The sequence below is a fragment of the Drosophila tropicalis genome, unplaced genomic scaffold (assembly GCF_018151085.1).
Source record: "Drosophila tropicalis isolate 14030-0801.00 unplaced genomic scaffold, ASM1815108v1 contig_443, whole genome shotgun sequence".
Classification (NCBI taxonomy): Eukaryota; Metazoa; Arthropoda; class Insecta; order Diptera; family Drosophilidae; genus Drosophila; species Drosophila tropicalis.
This window is the reverse complement of record NW_027172907.1, coordinates 5937922-5961541: the sequence shown is the minus strand read 5'-3', so window position 1 is coordinate 5961541 and position 23620 is coordinate 5937922. Positions and strand designations below refer to the sequence as shown.

Below are 23620 nucleotides of genomic sequence, written 5' to 3'. Positions count from 1 at the left end.
GAATTTATGGCTAACAAAGTCGTCAAGTAGGCTAAAACTGTGTATGTTTGTGAATCTGTCTCTCTCTGTTTCGTCCTCTCTGTGTGTGTGTTTATGTCGTTGGTCTGGCTTGCATTACATTTGCAACTGAGTGGAAAATGACAGAGTCAACGGAGTCAAGAGTGTCGAAGTACATAGCCAAGTTTGTGGCTAATGAGGTCTTGGCCATTTGCTGTAGTTGCGCAATTCAATTTTCAGTCCAAGGACCCAGAATTGTGGCTGAATGTAATTGAGGTGTTTGATTAATGGCCCGGACGGACGTTCATAAAATTGAATTGGCCCTGTAGATTTTGACTTGGCGTAAACATTGAATTACCTTCAAGGAAAGTCGTTTAAAGCAGCGATAAAAAAAAATAAATGTATATATATATATATATATATATATATATGTGTAGCAGATTTACCTCAAACTCAACACACAAAAACTCAAGACCAACCCAGCACCCACAAATACCAACATAGAATACACAGCCAAACAGGACAACGACGGCGACCCTTTGATCTCACCTGGTTATGATGTTTGTCGTCGTCGTCGTCGTTGTTGTAGTCGTTGTTGTAGTCGTTGTTGTAGTCGTTGTTGCTTTTGCTTTTACTGTGTTTGCCGTTGCCATTGCCTTTTATGTATGAATATTCACACATATTAAAATTCATACCCTTTTCCCTTGTAATGGCTTTATGGGCCCGAAACCAATTTATTTACCCATCCTGTTTTTTCAAATTGCATCATAAAGAAATGAAAGGAGTGACATTTTAAAGTTTTGCCCCTTTAAGCAAACAAATCATAAACATTTAAATAATAAAATTGTACGATAATGTGACTTTCCACCTTTCTATATCACATATGGCAAGCCATAAACGTGTAAGATGAGGGTCCATAGAGAGAAAGAGAGAGAGAGAGAGAGAGAATAGAAAAGACTTTCTTTGAACTTTAGATTTGATTCAAGTATCAGGTTAAGGTAATACTTGAATAAGTCAAAAATTTATACACACTTCAATTGTTAAACGAACATTTTGAAGGTTATACAAATTCAACAATTAGCTAAAAATATTTCATTAAACACACAAAATGTATGATATAATTAGTATCCATATTTATTTCCTAAATGTGCTTGACCTCATCAGAATCGTGTGTGGAATAGAACCAGTTTTTTTTTTTTTTTTATTAATTTAAATAAATGTGCAGAGTTCAAGGTCCATTTACTGGATAGGTGAAGAAGTAAAAATGATATATATTTATGTATGTATATACATTTTACAAATGTATGTGGTTGGGTCCGTATAATAATTTCATAATCAAAATTTTCACTGCAAATTTTATAAATAATCCATGACTATCACTAAACTGTGGTAATTAATCTGTCGTTAATTAAATTACTTTTATTTCGACAATTAAAACATATTTTCGAGCATATAATGGGCCAGTCTGAAGCGTATAAAATGTAGGCCACAGTCAAAAGATACTTCAGTTGTGATTGAAAGTACAAGTCATTAGCAAACAAACAATGTGGAAAATTCTAAGCCTATGCCTAATTGTGGCAATCATCGGAACAGAAGCCTACATCAGTATGTATTAATAGGATGAGAAGGATACTTTTAGGGGGAATCAACAGAAATGCAATTCATTTATTCAAATAGAATTTGGACGTGATTGCCGGGATATTGCCTGTAGTGCAGGTGAAACTTGCCTCATCTCGCATAAGACATGTGAAAGTGACCAGCGAGCTGGCGAACATTGCGGAAAATTTCCGATGTGTGTGAGGGAGACTGGAGAAAGGGGTAAGCATATGGTTCATTTTTCTTAGTCGCTCAGACACTAGCCTACCAACTGGTCCCCTGTTTTTAGATCAGCATTCTAATGATTTTACCATTGACACCACATCAACCATTGCCAATGCACCCACCAGCACGAATACAAGCAACTACAACTATGAGCTGCTGACCGATCGGGGGGACTTAGAGCAAATGGGGCAACAGCGTCAGGCAAATGTTTATGTTGTTGTCCAGGATATGGGTACTGTCCAACCGCAGGCACCACAATTCCCATCCAATTGGCCAACAACGAACAATAATCCGGTTCCCTGCACAGTCAGGCCATATTATCCATATCCCTGCAGTTACAATACTCCCCAATTGTATCCACAACAGACAGCTAGAGCTAGAGCCCCCCAATTGGTGCCACCGACACCACCATGCTATTATAATTGCTATCCGTATCCACTTGCCAGATCGGCCCAAGGCCCAAATCAGATTCCATCATCGACCAACAATTATTTAGTTTTTCTTACCCTTTATAGTGGCTAACATTGGGTTCGCTCTTCTTTTTCTACTCATCAGCTCTGCAACGTGTACGGCGTACGCCTCAGATTTTATATCCGTATCCGCCAGTAGTTATACCGCCACCAGCACTAATCCAGTCGAGACAAGCTCCATATCTGCCACCACCACAACAGCCTCTACCTCAACCTCAACTTCAACCTCAACCTATGCAACAAGCCCTCCAACCTGAGGCATATCCCTTCTCGTATATATTCTTTGGACTGAGGAATCCAATCTATATGTCTTATGGCAGGAGTTTTCAATCCTATCCCAATTCAAATTTATATAGTCCTTCCTCGCCTTACTACAATTCGTACTACATTAATGTAAATCTTCCGTTTTCGGGCAGTTCTTCTTAAACAAAGTTTTCCCTTCCTACTTTTTGCCAGCTTCCACTTCCGTTTCCGATTCCGAATCCGATTCTCCATTTCACAAACTTTCCAAGCGGCAAGTTATCATGCCCGGACCAATGCCAATGCCAGGGCCAGGACAAATGCCAATTGGTGGTGCACCCATGCCCATGCCCATGCCAATGCCCATGGCGGCACCTATGCCTGCACCTATGCCAATGCCAATGGCAGCTACTCCAGCAGGTCGTTCCTATTACCCTCCGGCAATGTCTACACCACAATACTCGTATATGCCCCCAATGATGCCTCCAATGATGCCACAAAATGGAGGAGGCGGTGCAAGTGTCATTGTTGAGCCTTTAGTTATATTACCTGTGGGCATGGGCACGGCTTCGGGTATGGGTGTTAATGCAAATCAATATTATGGTCCAACCGGCGTCTATCCTCAATACGCTAATAACAACAATAATGCTTACTATCCCTATGCCAGCACAACATACACCACCTCAAGACCCTATTACGACTACAACAACTACAATACCAATAATTACAACAACAATAACTATAGAAACACAACCAGCTCGAATGATTACAATTCGTATGGCTAAAAACTGTTAAAAATAAATTCGGAAGAAATGCACCCAAATTAGACACCAATTTTCTTTACATATATGAAAATCTTTTCAGGCCTAAGACATGAAACACGTCAGAAACGCCAGGCGGGACAACAGCAATGGAACGGAAATGGTGGAGGAAATGGCATGGGTCCTGGTGGAAATGGAAACGGAATGGGTCAGGGCAATGGTATGAATGGAATGGGCCCAGGTGGTAATAGAATGGGTGGTGGACCTGGAGGTATGGGCGGTGGTTACAATGGAATGGGACAAGGTGGAAACGGAATGGGACAAGGCGGAAACGGAATGGGACAAGGCGGATACGGAATGGGACCCAATGGTGGAAGCGGGATGGGTCCAAACGGTGGCCGAGGAGGTGGTATGGGACAAGGAGGCATGGGTGGCGGTTACAATGGAATGGGACCAAATGGTGGAAACGGTATGGGTCCGAATGGTGGTAATGGAATGGGCCCAAACGGTGGACGAGGAGGAGGTATGGGTCCAGGAGGTATGGGTGGGGGAAATGGAATGGGACAAGGTGGATATGGAGGTGGCAATGGAATGGGACCCGGTGGAATGGGAGGAAATGGAATGAACGGCATGGGTCAGGGAGGAAACGGAATGGGTCCAGGTGGTAATGGCATGGGAGGAAACGGAATGAACGGTGGAAATGGTATGGGTCAAGGAGGCAATAGAAACGGCAACGGAAACGGTATGAATGGTGGAAATGGAAATGGCAATAATGGTGGAAATGGAAACGGACAAAACTATACTCGGAATCAAAACAATTGATCAATAATAGCAACTCCAATCGACGATGAACGGATCAACGAATCTTATATAAAGTAATTCAATTAAAGGGATCAAAACCCTTTACATACATACATATAATTTAATGAGTTTTGTGTTTTTTATTTATTTTTTTTTTTTTTGTTGAATAAATTTGCAATTACACAAGAACCTTGACTTTTATTTTGCCATTTAGCAATACCGGTATCCATTGTTTCGCCTGATTAAAAAGAAAAGGGCAGAGCACGTTAATATTTACTTACTAAACCCCATCGACCTACACCCAATTCACAAAGAATTCGGAAGCGTTTTTGCAAAACGTCTTAAACATTTATTTATCAACGTCTCAGAAAGTCAACAAAACCGGCTGGTGGGAGAATCAACGTAAATCAGAGAAGAACAGAGAGAAAGAGAGCTCTAGCAAACGCCTGAGCAAGAGAGAGAGAGAGAGAGAGAGAGAGTGAGAGCAGGTGTAAAGTGTGAAGAGAAAAAACATATGCAGACATCGTATATATTTCAGTCAGCGGTTAGACGAACATCAAGCCACGTCGTAAAGGCCAACATGATAAAGCTCTCGCAACGGTTCTCCCTCATCTGGCTGATCTTGTTCGTATCAGAAAATTGGGCACGTGAGGCAATCAGGCCAAGTCCCGATGTGGGTCAGATAATCGATGAACTGCATGGGCTGCATTTAAACGATAGCCATATACCATTTGTTAGAGGTAAGTGAGCGAAATGTATTATATCATAGAAGGGAAGTTTAGCTAATCCGTTGAATTTTAGCTTCTCTAGTATATATTGTTGTTATTTTTGCATTTAAATAATATTAGCTAAAACCAAAACTGTTTAAGCCGTTTCGAGTTTTCTAATTCGTGATAACATTTGCTAAAAATGTGGAAGTAATTTGTCACTGCAGATTTTAGTTTTTATCAGCATGTTTAACAAACAACAAAAACTGTATGTCTTCAGCTGTTTTTGTTTTCATTATTTAAGTGAGCGTAAATAAATAAAATAATTTGTTTTTTAGTTTTTAGTTAGATAACTCTGAAAGTTGGAAAAGAATATATTTTAAATTATAAAAAGTTTAAATGAATACAAAATATTTTAAAGCCGAACTTTCAGATGGTTTAAATAAATCTTTTAGAAGAATCTTAAACTAAAGAACGATTTAGAACAAAGTTAATTAAGAACTTTAATTCAAAACCTCTAGGAGAAAATCTTTCTGGAAATTATATTTACTGTACTTCGTAAACATATTCAAAATGTTAATAAATATTTGCTGTAAAGTCTTTGAAGCCAAGATTATTTCTAATTCTACTAATCATTAGGTGGCCCTTGCAAATTGGATATACAGAAAGATCTTCCATCTGCCGATCATCTGCAACCACTTTATCTTCGCAATAATACCGACAGATATTGGTTGCCTAATGCGGATGGTCAACTAGTTGTGGACCATGGAGCCAGCATTGAATTGTATTGCAGCAAATCCTTTGCCAAAATCGATGCGGCAAACAATGTTGGCTACATACCGGGCAAACGGCTTTCGATGCATGTGCGATGCCATCATGGGAATATCTTTGAGTGGTCAGGTGGCCGAGCACCATTCCATAACTTTGTCTGTAAGCAAGCACTCGAGTATCGAGTGGAGAGATTGGAGCATCAGCGCTGCGGTGACACTGAAGCTTCCAATGGTGACAATGAAACTGGCCATATGTATCGTGTAGGCTATAAAATAAGCGATGACAGATTTATACGCACCATCGAACTGTGCCATAATGCCCAACTACTGCGGACACACTATGCCCGGTATGAGATGGAGCCAGCCAATTGGCATTTTCAGAAACAGGTGAATCGTTTGAAATTCAGCCCGGCTGGCCACTTTGCTGGCTATGACATGGGCAAGCTATACTCACAGTCCCATCAAGAGAGTTTGATGGGCCCCGACATGTTGGATGGAAGGGCTGGTTTGTTTCTGGCACGCGGACATCTCGCCGCCAAGGCGGACCTCATATATGCCAGTCAACAGCGGAGCAGTTTCAACTATGTGAATGCTGCGCCCCAATGGCAAAGCTTCAATGGCGGCCACTGGGCAAACGTTGAGGATGAAACACGACGCTTTGTCGCTCGTTTGGGCATCCCTGTTAGCGTTTATACGGGCACCTTTAGTGAGCTACCATGGCCGGGAGTGGGCCATAACCACAGTAGCCTACATTTGGCCCATGATGCTAACAATAACCCGGTTCTGGTAGTGCCGCTTCTCTACTATCGTTTACTCATCGATAATGCTTCAAATGGGCAAAAACGTGGTATTGCCATTGTGGGCGTTAACAATCCCTATGTCACCCTTAACCAGATTCACGACGAGAATACGTCGCCATCGTATGTGATTTGTGAGCCCATCGATGCGGAGCTCGTTGCCTGGTTACGCTCTCTACAGAATAGCAATTTGAGAAAAGGTTATCTGTATGCCTGCACCGTGGCAGATTTGGCTCGTGCTGTCAAACACCTGCCACGCCATCTACTTCAGGTGCATGACTTGCTCACAGATACTAGACCCGAGGAGCAAAAGTTGTAGTCTTAAGTTTACCTTTTAATTGAGTGTAATAAAAGACTGCATCAAATTGGCACAAGTGAAATTGATTGCACATACTCACACACACACCCACCCACACACACACATTCATCCATGTACGTACATATATGTTGCGACTATTTATAAAATATAATAAAGCTTTAAGCAGACTAAAAACTTAACATGTCCATTATGCTCGTGTTAACCTGGTCCAAAACCCTAATACTAAAACACTTCAGACTTATGTCATGTTGTTCAACGATAAGATTAAACAAGCAACAAAAAAAACAACAAAAAATAAATAAAACGCACAAACAATTTCAAGTTATGTTAAAGTGGGTAAACACTTTTCGGTCATTGGGGAAAAAGGGCAAAAGCAAAAGCAAACGGCAAACGGCAAACCCATTGGTGGGGACACGTGTGGCACGTGAGTAAATATATATCAACTTTCGAATGCGCCTTGGGTTATAAATTGCTTTGTGCTGGCCATAAACGATAATGGCCTCAGCTTTTTTTCTTCGATAAGCCGGGCCTTTCTCTTATCACTAAATAGCAAGAAAACCAGAAACTCAGCAAACTGAAGTGCAAACGTGAGCGATAGCCGCAAATTATTTCGAAATCTTTATGACAATCGAGTAAGAGAAATAAAAATACATTTTTTCCAGGTCACTTGTTCTTGGCAAAACAAATTTGATTTATATTTTCGTTTTTTGTTACTTAAATAACTAAAAGCCCTAAATGCCTAGCACGCCATTAACTGTTAAATCTTCAAGTGGCAAATCCTTAACCACTGCGATAAAATCATCAACCGTACAGGCATATGAATAGCCACGGAGCAAATTCTCTTTGGTCCAACTAACCCAAGTTAGCTGTTCCCCAATATCCTTACAGATAATGTAATCCTTTTGTATTTCCTCTAAAGTCTTATGTGGATTATTAACACCAATCAGGACAATACCATTGCGACTTTCACGATCGATGATGACACGGAAATAAAGCTTAGGCACTGGTATCAGACCATTATTTTGCTCATCGAAATTTAAGTAGAGCTCACGCTGAATACCCAGCGAATCGGGCAGAGTGGTTACCCCCCAAGTGCCTGTATAGCAATCAGCGATGATATTTTGATCGGAAACGAAACTCCTAACACTATCCTCAATCCTCTCCCAGTTGCCACCGTTGAACGTCTGCCATTGCGGGGCCGCATTCACAAAATAGAATGTGGCCTTTTGCGGTGCACCAAAAACAAAGTCTGTTTTGGCCGCTAGATGACCACGGGCCAAGTAGATATTGCTGCTGGTATTGAAATAGGGTGAAGCATCCAAGCCCAATATCGCACTGACTGTAATATTCTGCTGGACCTGCGTGTACATGGTATTGACATCTTTGCCACCATAGAAATCGCCAGTAATGAACGTCGGTCTGGCCACCGAACGTTGATATTGTGCGCTTCCGGGATAGAGAACATGATGAGCATAACGTGTCACTTCGGCCATCTCATCATGGCACACATCATAGGTCTGCAGGAAATCATTAGTTGCAAGCTCAAAACCAACTTCAAGCAAGTCTGTTCCTCCGTTGCATTGACGACCTGTGCGGCGAGCAGAATAACTTGGCCACGATGAGCACACAAACTTCTGGAAATTATAAAGACTACCGAAGGCGAGGAAAGTCTGTTTCTGCCAGCAGCTGACAGTCACTTGTCGATATGTGGCAAATGGCTGAATGAAAGCACCAAGACAATGTAATTCCATGGCCTCACCATGCTTCAATTCCACTAAACCATCTGCATTAGGCTCCAAGTACTTGGCAATTCCAGTTTCACTACGCACCACAAAGAGTGGAGCTGGATCGATGATGTCGCCATTCACAAGGAAACCGCAGACTTCACTATCCAAAGATTGATCGCTTAGACCCAAAACACCGGATGTCGTCAAATCGCTAAGGGGTAAATCCTTCACCACGGCCGTAAAATCTTCCACACTGCAAGCATAGCCATAGCCTTCATTTAGATTTGTTTTATCCCAGTCCAACCAGTCTAACTGAGCACCAATATCTTCGCAGATGACATAGTTCTCCAGGGTTTCGGATAGCGTGACATGTGGATTGTTTGCCACCACCAAGACAACACCCTGACGACTCACCTGATCGATGACCAGGCGATAAGTTATTCGTGGCACTGGTAACTGATCAGTATTATGATTTAAATATAGTTCCACTTGTTCACCAGCTGCATTCGGTAGGGTGGAAACACCCCAAGCTCCTGCATAGACATTTACATTAAGTGCTTTATCGGCCACGAATTGACGTAGACTCCTCTCTACGGCCAGCCAATTGCCTATGGTGATACTCCGCCACTGGGGAACTGCATTCACATAGAAATGAGTGGCCCGCTGTTCCGATCCATGAACAAAGTCCTGACGTGCGGCTAGCTGTCCGCGAGTCAAATACATATCCTTACTAGTATCCAAATATTGGCTAGCATCGGCGCCCAATGTTTCCGTTAAAACCTCCAGCTGATGTGTTTGACCATAGAGTACATTCACGTCTTCGCCGGAATAGAAATCGCCACGCAAATAACCAGGTTCGGCCACTCCTCGCTGATAGCCCACATTGGCGGGTGTCAGTTCATAGCGGACATAACGTGAAATTTGCTTCTCCTCATTGTAACAGATCTCCAGATGGCTAAGGAATCCAGCAGCCACATTGAAGCCAATATGTAGGAGTTCAGTGCCGCCTTCACAAGCTATGCCAGAACGTTCCGCTTCATAGGTGGGCCAACTTTGACAGATAAATTGTCCAATGTTGACCACACTGCCCTCAGCATTGAATGTTTGACTGCCCAAACAGCGCGCTGTCAGAGCTGTAAAGCGATTGTAGGGCGCAAGTAAAGCTCCAGTGCAATGTAGATCAATGGCCGATCCTTCGTCCAAGGTGTAAATGCCACTTTGAGCAGGCTCCAACCAACTAAGCGTTCCCTCAGGAGTGATCAGTGGAATAGGATTTTTAAGATCACCATTAATGCTGAAATGACACTGATTGGCAACGGGCCCTGGAGTGGTGGGTGGTGCTGCAGTTGTTGAGGCAGGATTACTTGTAGTTGTACCGGGAACACTAGAGGTTGACGAAGTTTCTTCACTTGTAGCAACAGTAGACCCTGTTGTAGAAGCTGGAATACTGGTAGTTGTTGAAGTTTGAGCAGTGCTAGAATCAGTGGAGCCTGTTGTCGAAGGCTCTGCGGTAGTAGTAGAAGTAGCAGGAGATCCGGTAGTAGATGCGGGAGTACTGCTGGTGGAAGAAGATTCCCCTGTAGTAGAAGAAGGCTCCGCAGTGCTAGATGCAGGAGCACTTGTTGTCGAAGGTTCATCCGTTGTAGTAGTGGAAGATACTGTAGTAGAAGCAGGGAGGGCAGAGGTTGAACTAGGCAGGTCACTAGTGCTGGTGGTAATAGCAGGTTCATTAGTGGTGCTAGTGGGTGCATCGGTGGTAGTTGGCTCATCATCCAGACCCAACACACCATTCGTATACAAATCTTCAAGCGGCAAATCCTTTACAACAGCCGTAAAATCTTCTACAGTACAGGCATACGAATAACCCTCATGCAGATCCTCCTTGTACCAAGATAACCAACTTAATTTATGACCTATATCCTCACATAGTATGTAATCGCGTTGGATTTGCTCCAGGCTCGCATAGGGATTGTTCACACCAATCAAAACAATGCCCTCTCGGGTCTCGCGATCGATAACAACACGGAAATATAACTTGGGAACAGGAATCAAGCCATTATGATTCTCATCAAAGTCCAAGTATAGCTCTCTCTCAGTACCATTGACGTCGGGCAAAGTGGAGACACCCCAAGTGCCTGTATAGCAATCAGTTGTCAGATTTCTATCGGCCACATATTTTCTAACACTTGTCTCCACCTTCTCCCAGTTGCCGCCATTGAAAGTCTGCCACTGCGGTGCCACATTAATGAATAAAAACGTTGCCATCTGGGCAGCTCCAAAGATCTGATCTGTTTTTGCAATCATGTGACCACGAGCCAAAATCCGATCATCAGTATAGTTGAAATATGGCGATGCGTCAAGGCCTAGAATTTCACTAATGGTGATATTTTGCTGCACCTGCGTGTATTTGGTATTCACATCTCGTCCGCCGTAAAAGTCCAATTCGATAAAACTGGGACGTGCCACACCATGCTGATAATCATAGCTCGAGGGGTATAGAACATGGTGGACATAGCGTGTGGCCTCAGCCACCTCGTCGTGGCAGACATCGTAGGCTTGCAAAAAGCCACCATCTTCCAGTTCGAAACCTGCCTTGATCAGATCTGTCCCCCCGTTACATTGTCGACCCGTACGTAGAGCCGTATAAGTAGGCCAATTGACACAGCTAAAATTTCCAAACGGATAGATCAAACCATCGACAAGAAAATATTTCTGCTGCAAGCATTGAGCAGTCACTTGAGTGCGATTTGTAAAGGGGGCCGCAAATCCTGTGCCCGGACAAAACATATCCAATTGCTCTCCATTGATTAGCTGAACCGTATCCGTGGGATCCGGCACGATTATCTCATAGGATCCATGTCTTGAGAATAGTGGAGCTGGATCACTGAGGTCCCCATTCACTTTGAACTCACAATCGCCGTACACTGACACACCACCTTCACCTTCGTCTGCCAGCGGCAACACACGTGGTAAAGGAGACCGAGCACTGCTGGCACTGTCACTGACACTTAGCACGGCCAATGTCAGGACTGTAATCGCATACACTGTACGTTTCTTCATAGCGAATGGCAAACTGTTAGCTAATATCATAGCTACTTATATTCTTATTTAGCTGCTGCTTCAGCAATTCGCTATCAACCGTATAACTCGACATTTATATGGTTGTCGATTGGAGATTACATGGGTATACCATAGCGTAGAAGTTTGTCTCAGCTGTGAGGCTCATGAAGCTCTGCTGAAGGTTGTTTTGATTTACTTTTAATGATAACTTTTTAACCACTCAAGTGACAGGCACTTGAAAGTTTGCATCTTATCACTATCCCGATTGAGCGAACATGCAATTATTCATGTAAATTAGTTTAAGTATATAAAATAGTATAAAATATACATATATATTTATATATTTTATATATAGCGGTTATCATTCTATCTATGTATATTATTCCCATCGACTGGCCAGTCATTACGCATTAAGGAACTTATCATGGCCATCATAAATTTCATATGCCGAATTAGTGCCATAAACCACTACAATTAAACAAAAACTTAGGATAGATTCGTCATAAAAATTTTAATTAAAAATTAAGTGTGAACTGATACGTGAAAGTATTTTAACAACTAGCTGATTACCTAATCTACAATAACTATAACAAAAAGTGTTATTTCATTGCATTATTATTGCAGTATTAATTCCCAGTTTTCATTATACTTATTTGCTTCCCCATTTGATTTCGAATCAAATCCCACTAAATTTTTCTTTAGTTTTATTGTAAACTTTTGACAGATATCTGTATATTTTAGATATTGAAATTAATTAACTAATTGTGCCAAAAAAAAAGAGAGTAGAGAATGCTTATTATTGAAATCAAATATTTATCCACAAATATTTCGAAAACAAATTAAATGCACTCCATCAAAATCAACGACAGGCTGCTTGTTGTTGGTTGTTGTATGACTGTTGGGTACATTCATGCGAATAATTTTGGTCAAATCAAGTTGAATGAATGTTGAGCTCAGTTGGTCAGAGAGTGGGGCAGATCAAGTGATGACCACTGGAGAGTGGTTAAAAGAACAGCCCAGAAAACTCGTCCAACTGGCAGACCAACACCGGTTGCGAGAGAAAGCGAGAGATACAGGAAGAGAGAGAGCGAGAGAGAGAGGGAAAAAAATACGGACACTGACTAATTTGCAGCACTGTTCGTGCGTGTGAATTTTCGGCAATCCAATGTTCTTCACTGCCCCTTCTATCTTGCTCTCTCTAGATTTCCAATCTATGTATTGAGAATAAAATCAACACACAAAATAAACAAACAAAAAAATATGTTCATGTAAAACAAATCATTAGGTAATTGAATTTGGAAAAATACAATTTATTCGCATTCGAATTGCTGACAGCTGCTACTCACAGGAGGCAACAGCTTCTCCTTTTGCCCCAGCCTCCTCCCCCTGACTCTAGTCTCTGGCATTGCCACTGCCTGTCAATGAAATGCAATAAATATGTAGACATTTTCTATGCATGTCACTCGATTTGAATGGAAATGTTTTTGTGTGTTGAAATGAAATTAAGGAAGGACAAACACAAACAGCAGCCCGAAAACGAAAAAAACAACACAAAACGAACAAACCAAAAAAATATAAATAATCATCATCATCGTCGTCATCATCATAGTCGGTTGTTCTTCTGGCACTTGACACATTCTCCTATTATTCCGCTCGTGTGTGTGTGTGTGTGTGTGTTTGTGTTCATTTCAATCAATGACATGTATAATTATGCTTCTTTTTTTTATTTTTGCAAATTAATTTGCCCCAACAAATTAGATTTAATCAAATGGATTTACGATATAACAATATGAGCTGGCACTCAAGAGGCATTCAAATTGTGTTGAGGGAATAAAACTTTTAAGTCTGCATTGCCAAAACCCTCGAATAATCGAAATAGATTCTTTTAACAGCTTAAAAGCAAAATTTCAAACATTTTCTCCTTCCATTTTTTCAGCAATAAATGAGTTTTACAAACTAATATAATGAATTAGTTTTGGTGGAATATTATTGTAGTTATACTTCAATGGCCATATGAGTAACGCCAAATTCATGTAATTTACAAATATGTAAATTAGATTTCGTGTTGATTTCAACAATTTGGTTATCGTATTTTTTTTTTTTTTTTTTTTTTGTTTTGTTTACTTTTGTTGTTTTGATTGTGTTTTGTATGCGTGTGCGTGAGCGTGTGCGTGTGTGTTTGAGTGTTTAAGTGTGGCAACAACTATAACAGACTCGCATTAATCAATTGATTTCGGTTTTAGGTGTTTTGTTTACCACCGCTTGAACGTGACAATTTGTGGTACATAAATCCAGATTTTCCATAATTTATGTTCAATAACAACAGGCAAACTAATGGAAACACATGGCGTATGGTCGGAAAATTGCAAATAGTCAGCCATCTGGCAAATGTTAATTATAATTCTTTCTTTCCCCTTTTCATTGCCACCTTGCCACTTGCCACCTGCCACCTTAACCTCTAGTGCAACGTGTGCTGCACCTCTCCGATTTACACTTTTCTTTTCAATTTCCATCCGTCCTTCACTCAGCTCAATTAAAAGTGCATTAAGATATCGAATCGATGGCAAGGATAGCAAGGTTAAGGCACAATCTCAATCTGCTGTTGCTGGTTCGCTTGGAGAAATTTTTATTCGCCTGATTGCAGTTACTTAATGAAAAAGTGCATAATTCGAACAAGGACATGCTGGTTCAGGGCAAAATTGAAAGCTGTTCAGGTAATTGGAAAAACGTAAGGGACAACAATAAATAAGGAAATCTAAAAATTGTGCATAGAAATGAGTCTAATTGAAATGGATTTTTAGTGAAAATCGAAACTAAAGTTAAGCAAGGAAAATATGGAACTGATTTAAGGAAATATTAAGCTATCTATGGGAAAGCAAGTTTCGTCTTTTTACACCTTTATTTTCCTTTCCATTTTCCCCTGTTTCTTTTCGCATAATACGCATACGCCGTGTGGCCGGCTATTGTGACGCGGCATTGAATAAATGAACAGAAGTGCAGGCAACTGGCAGGCTCAGCTTTGGTCGAAGCGATACAGGCAACTGGCACTGGCACTGGCACTGGCATTGGTCCTGGATCTGGTCTTCGTCCTGCTACTGGCTCTGACGGCTTCACACAGGAAAAGAAAAAAAAACACACACACACACACAACAACAAAAACACAATCGCAACAACATCGTCAACAAGGCGGCTCTCAAGTGCAACAGCCAAACAAGCAACGCCAACTGGAAAAGACAGCGAAAAACGTACAAAATAAAAATAAAAAACAAAATAATAAAAACAACACAAAAAACGTAATTCTCAACATAAAATTGATAGCACCGATTCCAGTCTACCCTAGATCAAAAATCCCCTACTTTGTCTTGCTTGGCTCTTTTCTCCGCTGCTGCTTATGACTTTAATACACAAATTATATCAATCTAAGAATTATATAAATTGGTTCAAATTTGCATTGGTTGAATCTACTCGTGTTATTATCACAATATTACAGGGTGTGACAAAAAAATAAACAAAAAACAGAACCAACACAGAGGCAAGAGCTATATGCAATCTTTTTTCCTTGTATTAAAATGGATATGCCTGAGATTTTCCTGGTCTCTTTCGTTTAACCGAAACATTTTAATTTAAATGTTAAAACGTGACAATCATGTCGAGGACATGCGTTTCATATACTCTGCAAAACAAAAAAAAAATAAACAGGAAAAAGGATTCCCCTCTATCATTTTTTTCTTTTAAAACTATGTATAAGCAAGTAAAATATGTGTGATTGTGACTGCAAATTTAGGTACTTAAAGTTTTTTTTCGCCTTTAATTAGACTCAATTTTCTTTTATTATAATTATTAAGTTCGAAGCCACAAATATAATCAAATAATTGTGTTCTCATGAGCACTTTAATACCCTTAAGGAAAGATGAGGAGTATTAAAGTTAGTAAGTGTACTTATATTATCTCCGGTCTTTCGATAGAGTTAATTAGCTTTTGCCAGCATTAATTCATTAAAATTGTTGAGAGATTGTTGCAAGTTCATCTTTGTATGTACATCCAAAGTTCTTTCTAATTTTTTAAACTTGTCAATCTTTCATTTAATGTAAAATATTCAAGTAGATGTCTGTGATTATCCTTTGTAGGGTATATTTATTTCCATATGCGTTATTGTACATCAACTTCGTGGTTATTTATGTCAGTCTTTGCTGATGTTGCTGCTGCTTTTGTTGTTGTTGTTGTTACTCAAGTGGATTACCACCAATCTCCACACGAGGGAGAGAGCAATCTACCAACCAACGGGCAGACGGACAGAACGACAGACCAACCAACCGACTGCCCTTCAGCATCACTCAGAGTTGACAAAAAAGAAAGCCTGTTAAATTATGCCTGCTCAAAAGAGTTGAATGACGCTGGGTGTTCCAACATTGAACGAGCATCAGAGACTTTGCACTGAGTACTGGGCAGGATTGGGGGTTGGGCCTGTCCAGCCTGTCGGGTCTGTCGGGCCTGTCGAGTCTGGTAGCTGCCACAGCTCAAGTGCCAATTAATAAGTTTCCTGCCTTTTGCGTATGCGTTTTTAAAAAGCAAAATGTAAAATGAAACAGGGAACATCGAACCCTTCCGCCAGAAGCAGCAAACCAACCGGCCGCGGCCCTTCATCATGTGATTGTTGTTGAAGAGTCTGAGCTGGTCAGCCTTGTGTGTATGCATGAATTATTCAAAGAAAAGGATATTAAAAGCAAATACACACAAGCATACATTATACATATACATATATGTATGTATATATGTATACATTTTTTCCCTTTTTTTATACACTGCACAGCATACTTGTACGTTTATACACATACATTTGAATGTTTGTATATATGTAAGTATACCTACCATATAATGTTGTACTGGCTCTTGAGTAATTGGAAGTTTTTACTGCTGGCCCGTTTGTTCCAATTTCGCGTACTGGATCGCCCTGTTGTTGCTGTTGTTCTTGTAGTTATTCCTGTGCTTCTTCTTCTTATTGTTGTTCTTGTTGTTGTTGATGAAGCAAATTTTAATGAATAATGTGCGGCCACACGCTTTGTCATAAAATATTTATGATGCCTTTCTTCTGCACTTTAGGCTCTTTTATGGCCCAACCATGTAACTTAAAGCCGTTTGACAACTGATGCAAATTTTCTTAAACTTTCCGTGATTCCATTTAAGCGCATACACACACAACACCCATGGTGCTGTGCGTTAAGTGCTCAACTGTCTACCCTAGGCTGGATAAGCACCGGTTTTACATCTTGGTGACATGGTTTTTACCAAACATCTACGATAGAAGGAGCAAGGAGTGTCTTAATCTCTTACTCTAGTCTTGATAACAGGTGAGTACCATACAATAAAACCAACGCTTAACCCATCGCCGAATAGAAGAAGAACTTTGCGGTTACTTACCTATTCAAATAATTAATCATAAATACATATATGAAAAACTTTTTAGCAAACACAATTTAAGCTTATAAAGACTCCTATTATTCATAAGTATCCACAAGGGCATGAGGGTAAAATCTGCAACCGAACTAAAGGTCAAATTTAAACATTTTTAATCTTCTTCCCTTGGCTCCAAATTTCTAAATTTCCAGACGATTTCAATTACAATTTATTTCCATGAAATACGTTCGAAATTGAAACAAATTAATTTCTTTTGAATTTTTGCAAATGTAAACAATAAAATATCGAAAATTTCTTTTGCTTAATTAAAAATCTATATTTTCAGCAGAAAATTAACAAATGTCTTTGGAAATTGCTTTAAAATTGATTGAGTTGTGAATTTAAGCTAATTAATCAGAGTATTTTGACGGCTTCTTTCAAAACGATCTAATTATTATTACACAAGTTGTCACATGTCTCTCTCTATGTTATTTAAGAGAAAAAATTGAATTGAATTGAAATATTATACAAAGACCAAGATGTCAAGGGTCAATTTTTCATGTGCCCTAAAAAAATTGACTCCAGGAAAATGCAATTGCAAGAGTTCTGAGTCTGGGCAAGTATCCTCTTAATGGGCTTGGGGTTCGATTATCAGTAAATGTAGTGAACAATATAATTTTCACTCTTTGTTCAACATCATTTCACCATTTTGCATTTCAATTAGCATATCTGCAGCAACCCGAAAAACAAAAATGGCAAAAGACGAAGAAGAACAGCACAAGAAAATAATAATAATTTGTCGGGCAACTCGAGTAGACAATATAAAGTAATATCAGAATTTTCTCAAGCGCATTGTTGGCATTGTTGTTCCCTTTTTCCCCAGGATTCGTTCTGTTGTTGTCTGTTTTCCTTTCACTTCAGCTGAGCTTGTTTCACTTTCCGGCTTTTCCCCCCTAACCACTCCACCACCTTCTCTCACTGTGTGTGGCAGTGTGTGTGTGTGTGTGCAACAATGTCTGCTGATTTTCACTTTGGACCATGTTTCACTGCACTTGCAATGTTCGTTTCGCTGTTCTTGTTATCTCTCTTACTCTCTGTCTCTGTCGCTGACTTTGTCTCTGTTTCCCTCTATCTCTCTGCAAGTGTGTGTGTGTGTGCAACATTTAATTCAATGTAAACGTGTTAAAGCGTGCCCCGCATTGCCAACAAAAAGAAAATGAATGAGAAAAAACTGAACTGAACTTGTGTTTTTCTTTTTATTTTTTTTTTTTTTTTTTTTTTTTCGGTTTTGTATGGTGTAAATTGCAACAAATAAGCGTTGATAGTGCTTCACACAGTTTACTATTACCCAGAGACAGTGAGAGTATCATCATCATCATCATCGTCTTCGTCAATCATCGATATCATTATAGTTAATACAGATATTTACTCTCACAACATGCATCAGGACATCAATGCTGCCGCCTTTTGCTTTTTTATGCAATTTATCCATTTCGTTTCGTTTTCTAGATCTGACTACAATGACAATCGAAATATAAATATTTCAAAATATTCATTTGATATGCCAAAAACTCAGTTTTGATACATGGGGAAATTTCTCATCTATCAATACATATCTGTCAGCATATGATGACATTATATGAATAACTTTACTTGTCCTTCGTAGATATACCCACTGACTGAACAAAACTATCTGCCATCATAATTTAATTAAACTAAAAGTAGAAATTTTTCGCCCAAAAATTGGATTCGTATTTCACTTATATGAAAAATTGTTTGATAGTAATTGAATTTCAGATGAAACCCTTTCAGACATGCCGCCTCTCTCTCTCTGTGTGTGTGTGTGTGGGTGGGTGTGTGAGGCCATACATGCCACTCAGTTCATTTTAATCAAATTGTAGCCAGAATGAACAAAATATATCGTTCATTACACACGCATTTTCCAACACATATATATAAAGGCAGAAAATCCACCCACCCACATACACACACACATATACACATCTCTAGTAGTGTATACTCGACTTTTCATTCTTTCTTGGTACAACAGAAAACAAAACCAGGAAAAGTGAAACAAGTGCAGCAGCCAACCATTGCCTTTTGGTCTTACAAAAACAATTTACACACACTTTAGTGCAAGTTGTCAACATTGTAAATTTTGTTCACCTTTTTTGTCTACAAATTAGACACAAAACGCATTTGTATCATTTTGTCTATATAACCTTGAACTTCTTACGACTATACATACATACATACATACATATATACCTCTATATGTATATAGATATCGTTTTTGGGGTTCACTCTTCAAGCTTAGCCCCTCCGTCCGCCATTAATTATTTATGACATTCCGTTTTAGTTACGCAGACAGACACACATACACACACACACACACAACACATATGCGATAAGAGTCTGGGCCCATAAATTATGCCAACTAAAAATGGGAAAGGTCAACCCAATGAATGAGAGAGAACCCAACCAAAAAAAAAAAAAAAAAAAGTACAAAAAAAAATAATATATATAGCAGGAAAAGTTTGTTTAGTTAAATATTAGGGACAAGGCATGAGAAATGTAACTAAGCAAAGAAAATACATGACCTATTTGCTATGGGGCTATTAACTAAAATAGAAAAAATACAGAAAAAAAGGTGCCCAAGCACCGAATATTTAAGACTACAACATTTTGAGTTGGGTCATCGCGGCATCAATGTATGTTACATACATATGTATGCAGGTTTTTAGAGCCCTTAAGTTTAGGGACTACAATTGATACTAATCAAGCATATGTAGAAACCAAACGGAAAGGTATACTAATTATATGATAATGGGGAAAAACTCTGCAAAAACTTCGTGTCCTCTATTTACATTATAAAATCTCAAGACATAACTTTAAGTATCGTCTCACAAATGGCACAAGACAAAGCTCATACTCGTGCTTTTGGGGGCTACTTTAATTGGGTATTTACTTCAAGTCTAGCCTAGACATACAAGAAAATCAACAAGAAAAGTTTGATAAAAGAAAAACAACAAACAGCACATGAACATCATTATTATCAACATCAACAGAGGAGCCCACATTCAAAATGGGCCAAGAAATTTAAATTTCATTAACCTAGAGACACTTGAGAACTAAGTAAGTATATAGTATATGGGTTCTTTCCCTACCACTCTCTCCCACTCAACCTCTTTCGCTGTCTTTTGTTGTTGGCCACTTGACATAAAAGTTTTTGGTATTACTCTATGGAAACATACTCGTACATAACTTGACCGGTTTAATTAGGCTAATAAATGTGTGTAAGAGCCACAAGGATTCCCCCAAAGTAGCAAATTCAAATGAAAGACTCAAAATGTATGTATGTAAGTAGTTAAAGTTGTTTTCTAATATTAAATTCACTCCTTTATAAAAATTAAAGGTCTTACACTCACTCATTCATTGGTCATATCAAAAGTTTTTAGTTTTCACCTAATGAGCTTTCTGCCTTGCGTGTGGTTTTTCTATCTATTTTTAAATAGTTTGCAATTGATCTGGTTAAGAATTTGTTTATGGCCAAAGCAAAAATAAAACTTCTAATAGAATTTGTGCTTTTAACTTTTCTATTTGTTCAATTTTGCTTCATTTCAATTTCAATCTCTCGTCCATGCCATCCTTCCTCCGAGTTGCGCTCTCATTTCGCTTAATTTTCCTTTTATTTATTTTGATGTACTATTTTTTTTTCTCCGATTTGTAGATTGCGACTGGAATATTTTGTTTTGTATTTGGCTCGTATTTGGTTTTTTAAATCTATTTTTTGTTCGCTTCGGTTTTCCTTGTATTTGGGTTTTTATTCTGTTGTTGTTGTTGCTGTTGCTTTATTTATTTGCCTTTCTAAAAAAAAAACCGAAAAAACCCCTGTGAGCTGCGTACCATGAAATCGTATCAATTGTACAAACTTTAGGCGCGTTATTTAATTTGCCATTGAGGTTATGCGCCGCTCCATTTATTCAGCTGTCCAGTCAGATATTTTCACCTACAAATATGGCCAGAGAGAAAAAGAGGGAGAATTTTCAACTCAGTCAATTGCTGGACAAACTTTTCTTATTTCGTTTTATTTTTCAGCTTTGATCAAATTTTATTATGAGCAAAAAAGAACGAAAGAAATTCGCTTCAAGTGAAATCAATGTGACCTTGGCCAAATTCAATTCAATCAACAAAGCGCAGGCAGTTTTCCTCAATATGACCCAGTTCGATGCTGTTTGAATAATTGAACAGCTTTACTTTGACTTGGTCTTTCCCCTGCTGATTGCCCCTCTCTTTCTCTGCCATTTTCTTCAAGTCTTGGTCTCAGTTTTAGGTCTGGCCGTCTGTAATTGAGCCGCCAGTTATTGAATTTGTTGTAAGCCAAACGAACAAAACAAAAAAAATAAACGAAAAAAAAAACAGTTGGCCAAATATCTTAAAGTTAGTCTTAAAGTAAGTAAATGCTTTAAGTTTGAAATCACCAAAAGTCTATTTGATCTCTTCAATCGACCTTTAGTTGAGGTTAAAGTTAAAGCAAGACATTTAAGTTGATTCATTCAGGCTAAAGTCGACTTTCTGATTAATCAATATCGATAGGATAAACTTTACTTTATCATGCAGATCTCCACACTTCATTTTGCTAGGCATTTCAATCAATGCCTTAAGAACTGCTTGACACATTCTAGACAGTAAAACAATTCATTTTAAGCCAGTGACTGTCAAGTCAGGCAAATACATCTTTGACCTTCGCTTAATAGGATAATATATCTATAAGTCAAACTGGTGAGATAACTTTTCTATATAATCGGAAATATCACAATAATTCAAACATTTCTTTTCAGTTTCGTTGAAAAATTTGCATACAATTTGAAATAACCTTATCTTAGGTTCCCTCAAAAAAAACAAGACTAAATTATTATATACATATGCATGAGAATAAGAATGAGAATGCGAGAATAAGTTTAATTACTAGACTTAATTCTAACCTAATTGAGAAAAGTTTGTCTAGCATAATTTGTAGAAGCAGCTCAACACATTGAATTTAAATTTCTAAATCTTGTTTGGGGTGTGGCAATGCTTGATGCGTTAAATTTAAACAAATAAACAGAAGCCAGGCCCAGGCTATAATAAAAACCAAAACAAAAACAAAAAAGAACTGAATGAAAAAAAAAAAAAAAAAACCAAATTGCCACAGGCGCTAAATAGAAAACGTGAGTCTGTCAAAGAGATAGAAAGAGATGGAAAAAGTGAGAGACAGAAAGAAAACGACAGACAACCAGCGAAAGCAAAAACTGAGGTGGAGAATGCTCAAGCAGCACCAAAAATGTGTGCTTTTGGGTCAAAGACACACACAGACACCGGCACCAGCACCGGGAACAAACCACCCCACCCACAACCACCCCACCCACAACCACCCACACACCCACAGACACCAACAACAGACAGAGACTGAGACCCAAACGACTTGCATAATTTAAATGTAGATATGCGGTCGTGTAGAGCGCCTACAGATATGCCACACCAAAAGCTGAGTCTATAGTTGGGCAGCAAAAAAAAAAAAAAAAGAAATGAGAAAGTGGAAAACGCGCTAAACAAAAAAGGAGAGAAATGCGGCAAGAAGGAAAAACCCACTTTAACTGCTGTTTGTGGTTGGCTCACATGCTTACATTTATTTTGCTTTTGATGCTCAGCCAGGACTTACTTTTGCCATCTCTATTTCTTGCGCTCTGTGCGTGTGTATGTGTGTGTGTGTGTATGTGTGGGTGTTGATAATGAGCCATTGAGTGCTTGTGTCTGTGTTTCGCATATGGGTTACCAGAATTTATAGCCTACTTTATGGCTTACTAATGAACTTTCAACTTTGCGGCCACAGAGCAACATTTTGCTGTTTACCAACACACACACACACACACACACACAGCGAACACTCTTTGATGCTAAGACTATGGTTTTAGTGCGGCTAATAGCAACATCTGAGTTGCCTTCCATTTTCTCTGGCCTTGAAATTTTTTCATAATCAATAAATTCAACTGCAATTCAAACAAAAAACCCAAGAAAAAATGAAAATAATTTGTAGGCTGGCAGGATACCGTTTGGGGACACTGTTAGGCGTTACTGTTGCTGCCTGCCTTCCATAAATCGCTCAAACATGGCAAGGAAAGTAAAACAAATTGAACTGTGTGGCTTGGGTGGACGAACAGCATCTGCCTGGACACAGCAGAAAGCAGAAATTCTCTTCCACCATCTGACCATTGCCGTGAGAAACGAAAATGAAAGAAAAAAAGAAACCGTAACGAAACGATACGAAAAAAAAAACAACAAACCAAAACGAAGAGAAAATGGAAATGAAAAGCTCACCAAATGGAGTCGTAAAGCAAACGGACTGAAGGCCGATGCTTCTTTTAAGCCCACATCTCTACCCCCCTCAACCACCCATCCACCCCATCAGATGGCACGTTAGCATGCATATGCAAGCATATTTATGATGTAGAATGAACGACGCGCGCCTAGAAGCAGGCAACACAAACTCACAAAAGACCAAGATTTTCAAGGCTCAATGAATTAAATTGATTTGTGTGCAAGTGGATGCATCTAGATATTGATTGCAAGAAAAACTATTAGCCAGCCTCAACGGATCTGTGCGAACTAGAGTTTCTACTACCCATCGATTTCAAAATATTCCTAGATATCATCTTTCATCAAGCTATTTAACGTAAATTTTCTTTGATTTGATATCTAACTTTTTCTCCGAATTAT

The 23620-nt window shown here is 39.2% G+C and overlaps 3 protein-coding genes across 3 annotated transcripts; 2 read left to right on the top strand and 1 right to left on the bottom strand.

Moving 5' to 3' along the window:
• Positions 1-3376: 3376 nt before the first annotated feature.
• LOC137574044 (uncharacterized) lies at positions 3377-4111 on the top strand. Its single transcript, XM_068286150.1, has one exon. The coding sequence runs from the start codon at positions 3377-3379 to the stop codon at positions 4109-4111; it is 735 nt and encodes a 244-aa protein (XP_068142251.1).
• Positions 4112-4670: 559 nt separating this feature from the next.
• Positions 4671-6892, top strand: LOC137574043 (uncharacterized). Its single transcript, XM_068286149.1, has 2 exons — positions 4671-4830; positions 5437-6892. The coding sequence occupies exons 1-2, from the start codon at positions 4671-4673 to the stop codon at positions 6681-6683; spliced, it is 1407 nt and encodes a 468-aa protein (XP_068142250.1). The 3' UTR covers positions 6684-6892.
• Positions 6893-7335: 443 nt separating this feature from the next.
• LOC137574148 (uncharacterized) lies at positions 7336-11586 on the bottom strand. Its single transcript, XM_068286288.1, has one exon. The coding sequence runs from the start codon at positions 11498-11500 to the stop codon at positions 7415-7417; it is 4086 nt and encodes a 1361-aa protein (XP_068142389.1). The 5' UTR covers positions 11501-11586; the 3' UTR covers positions 7336-7414.
• Between the last annotated feature and the right edge of the window lie 12034 nt (positions 11587-23620).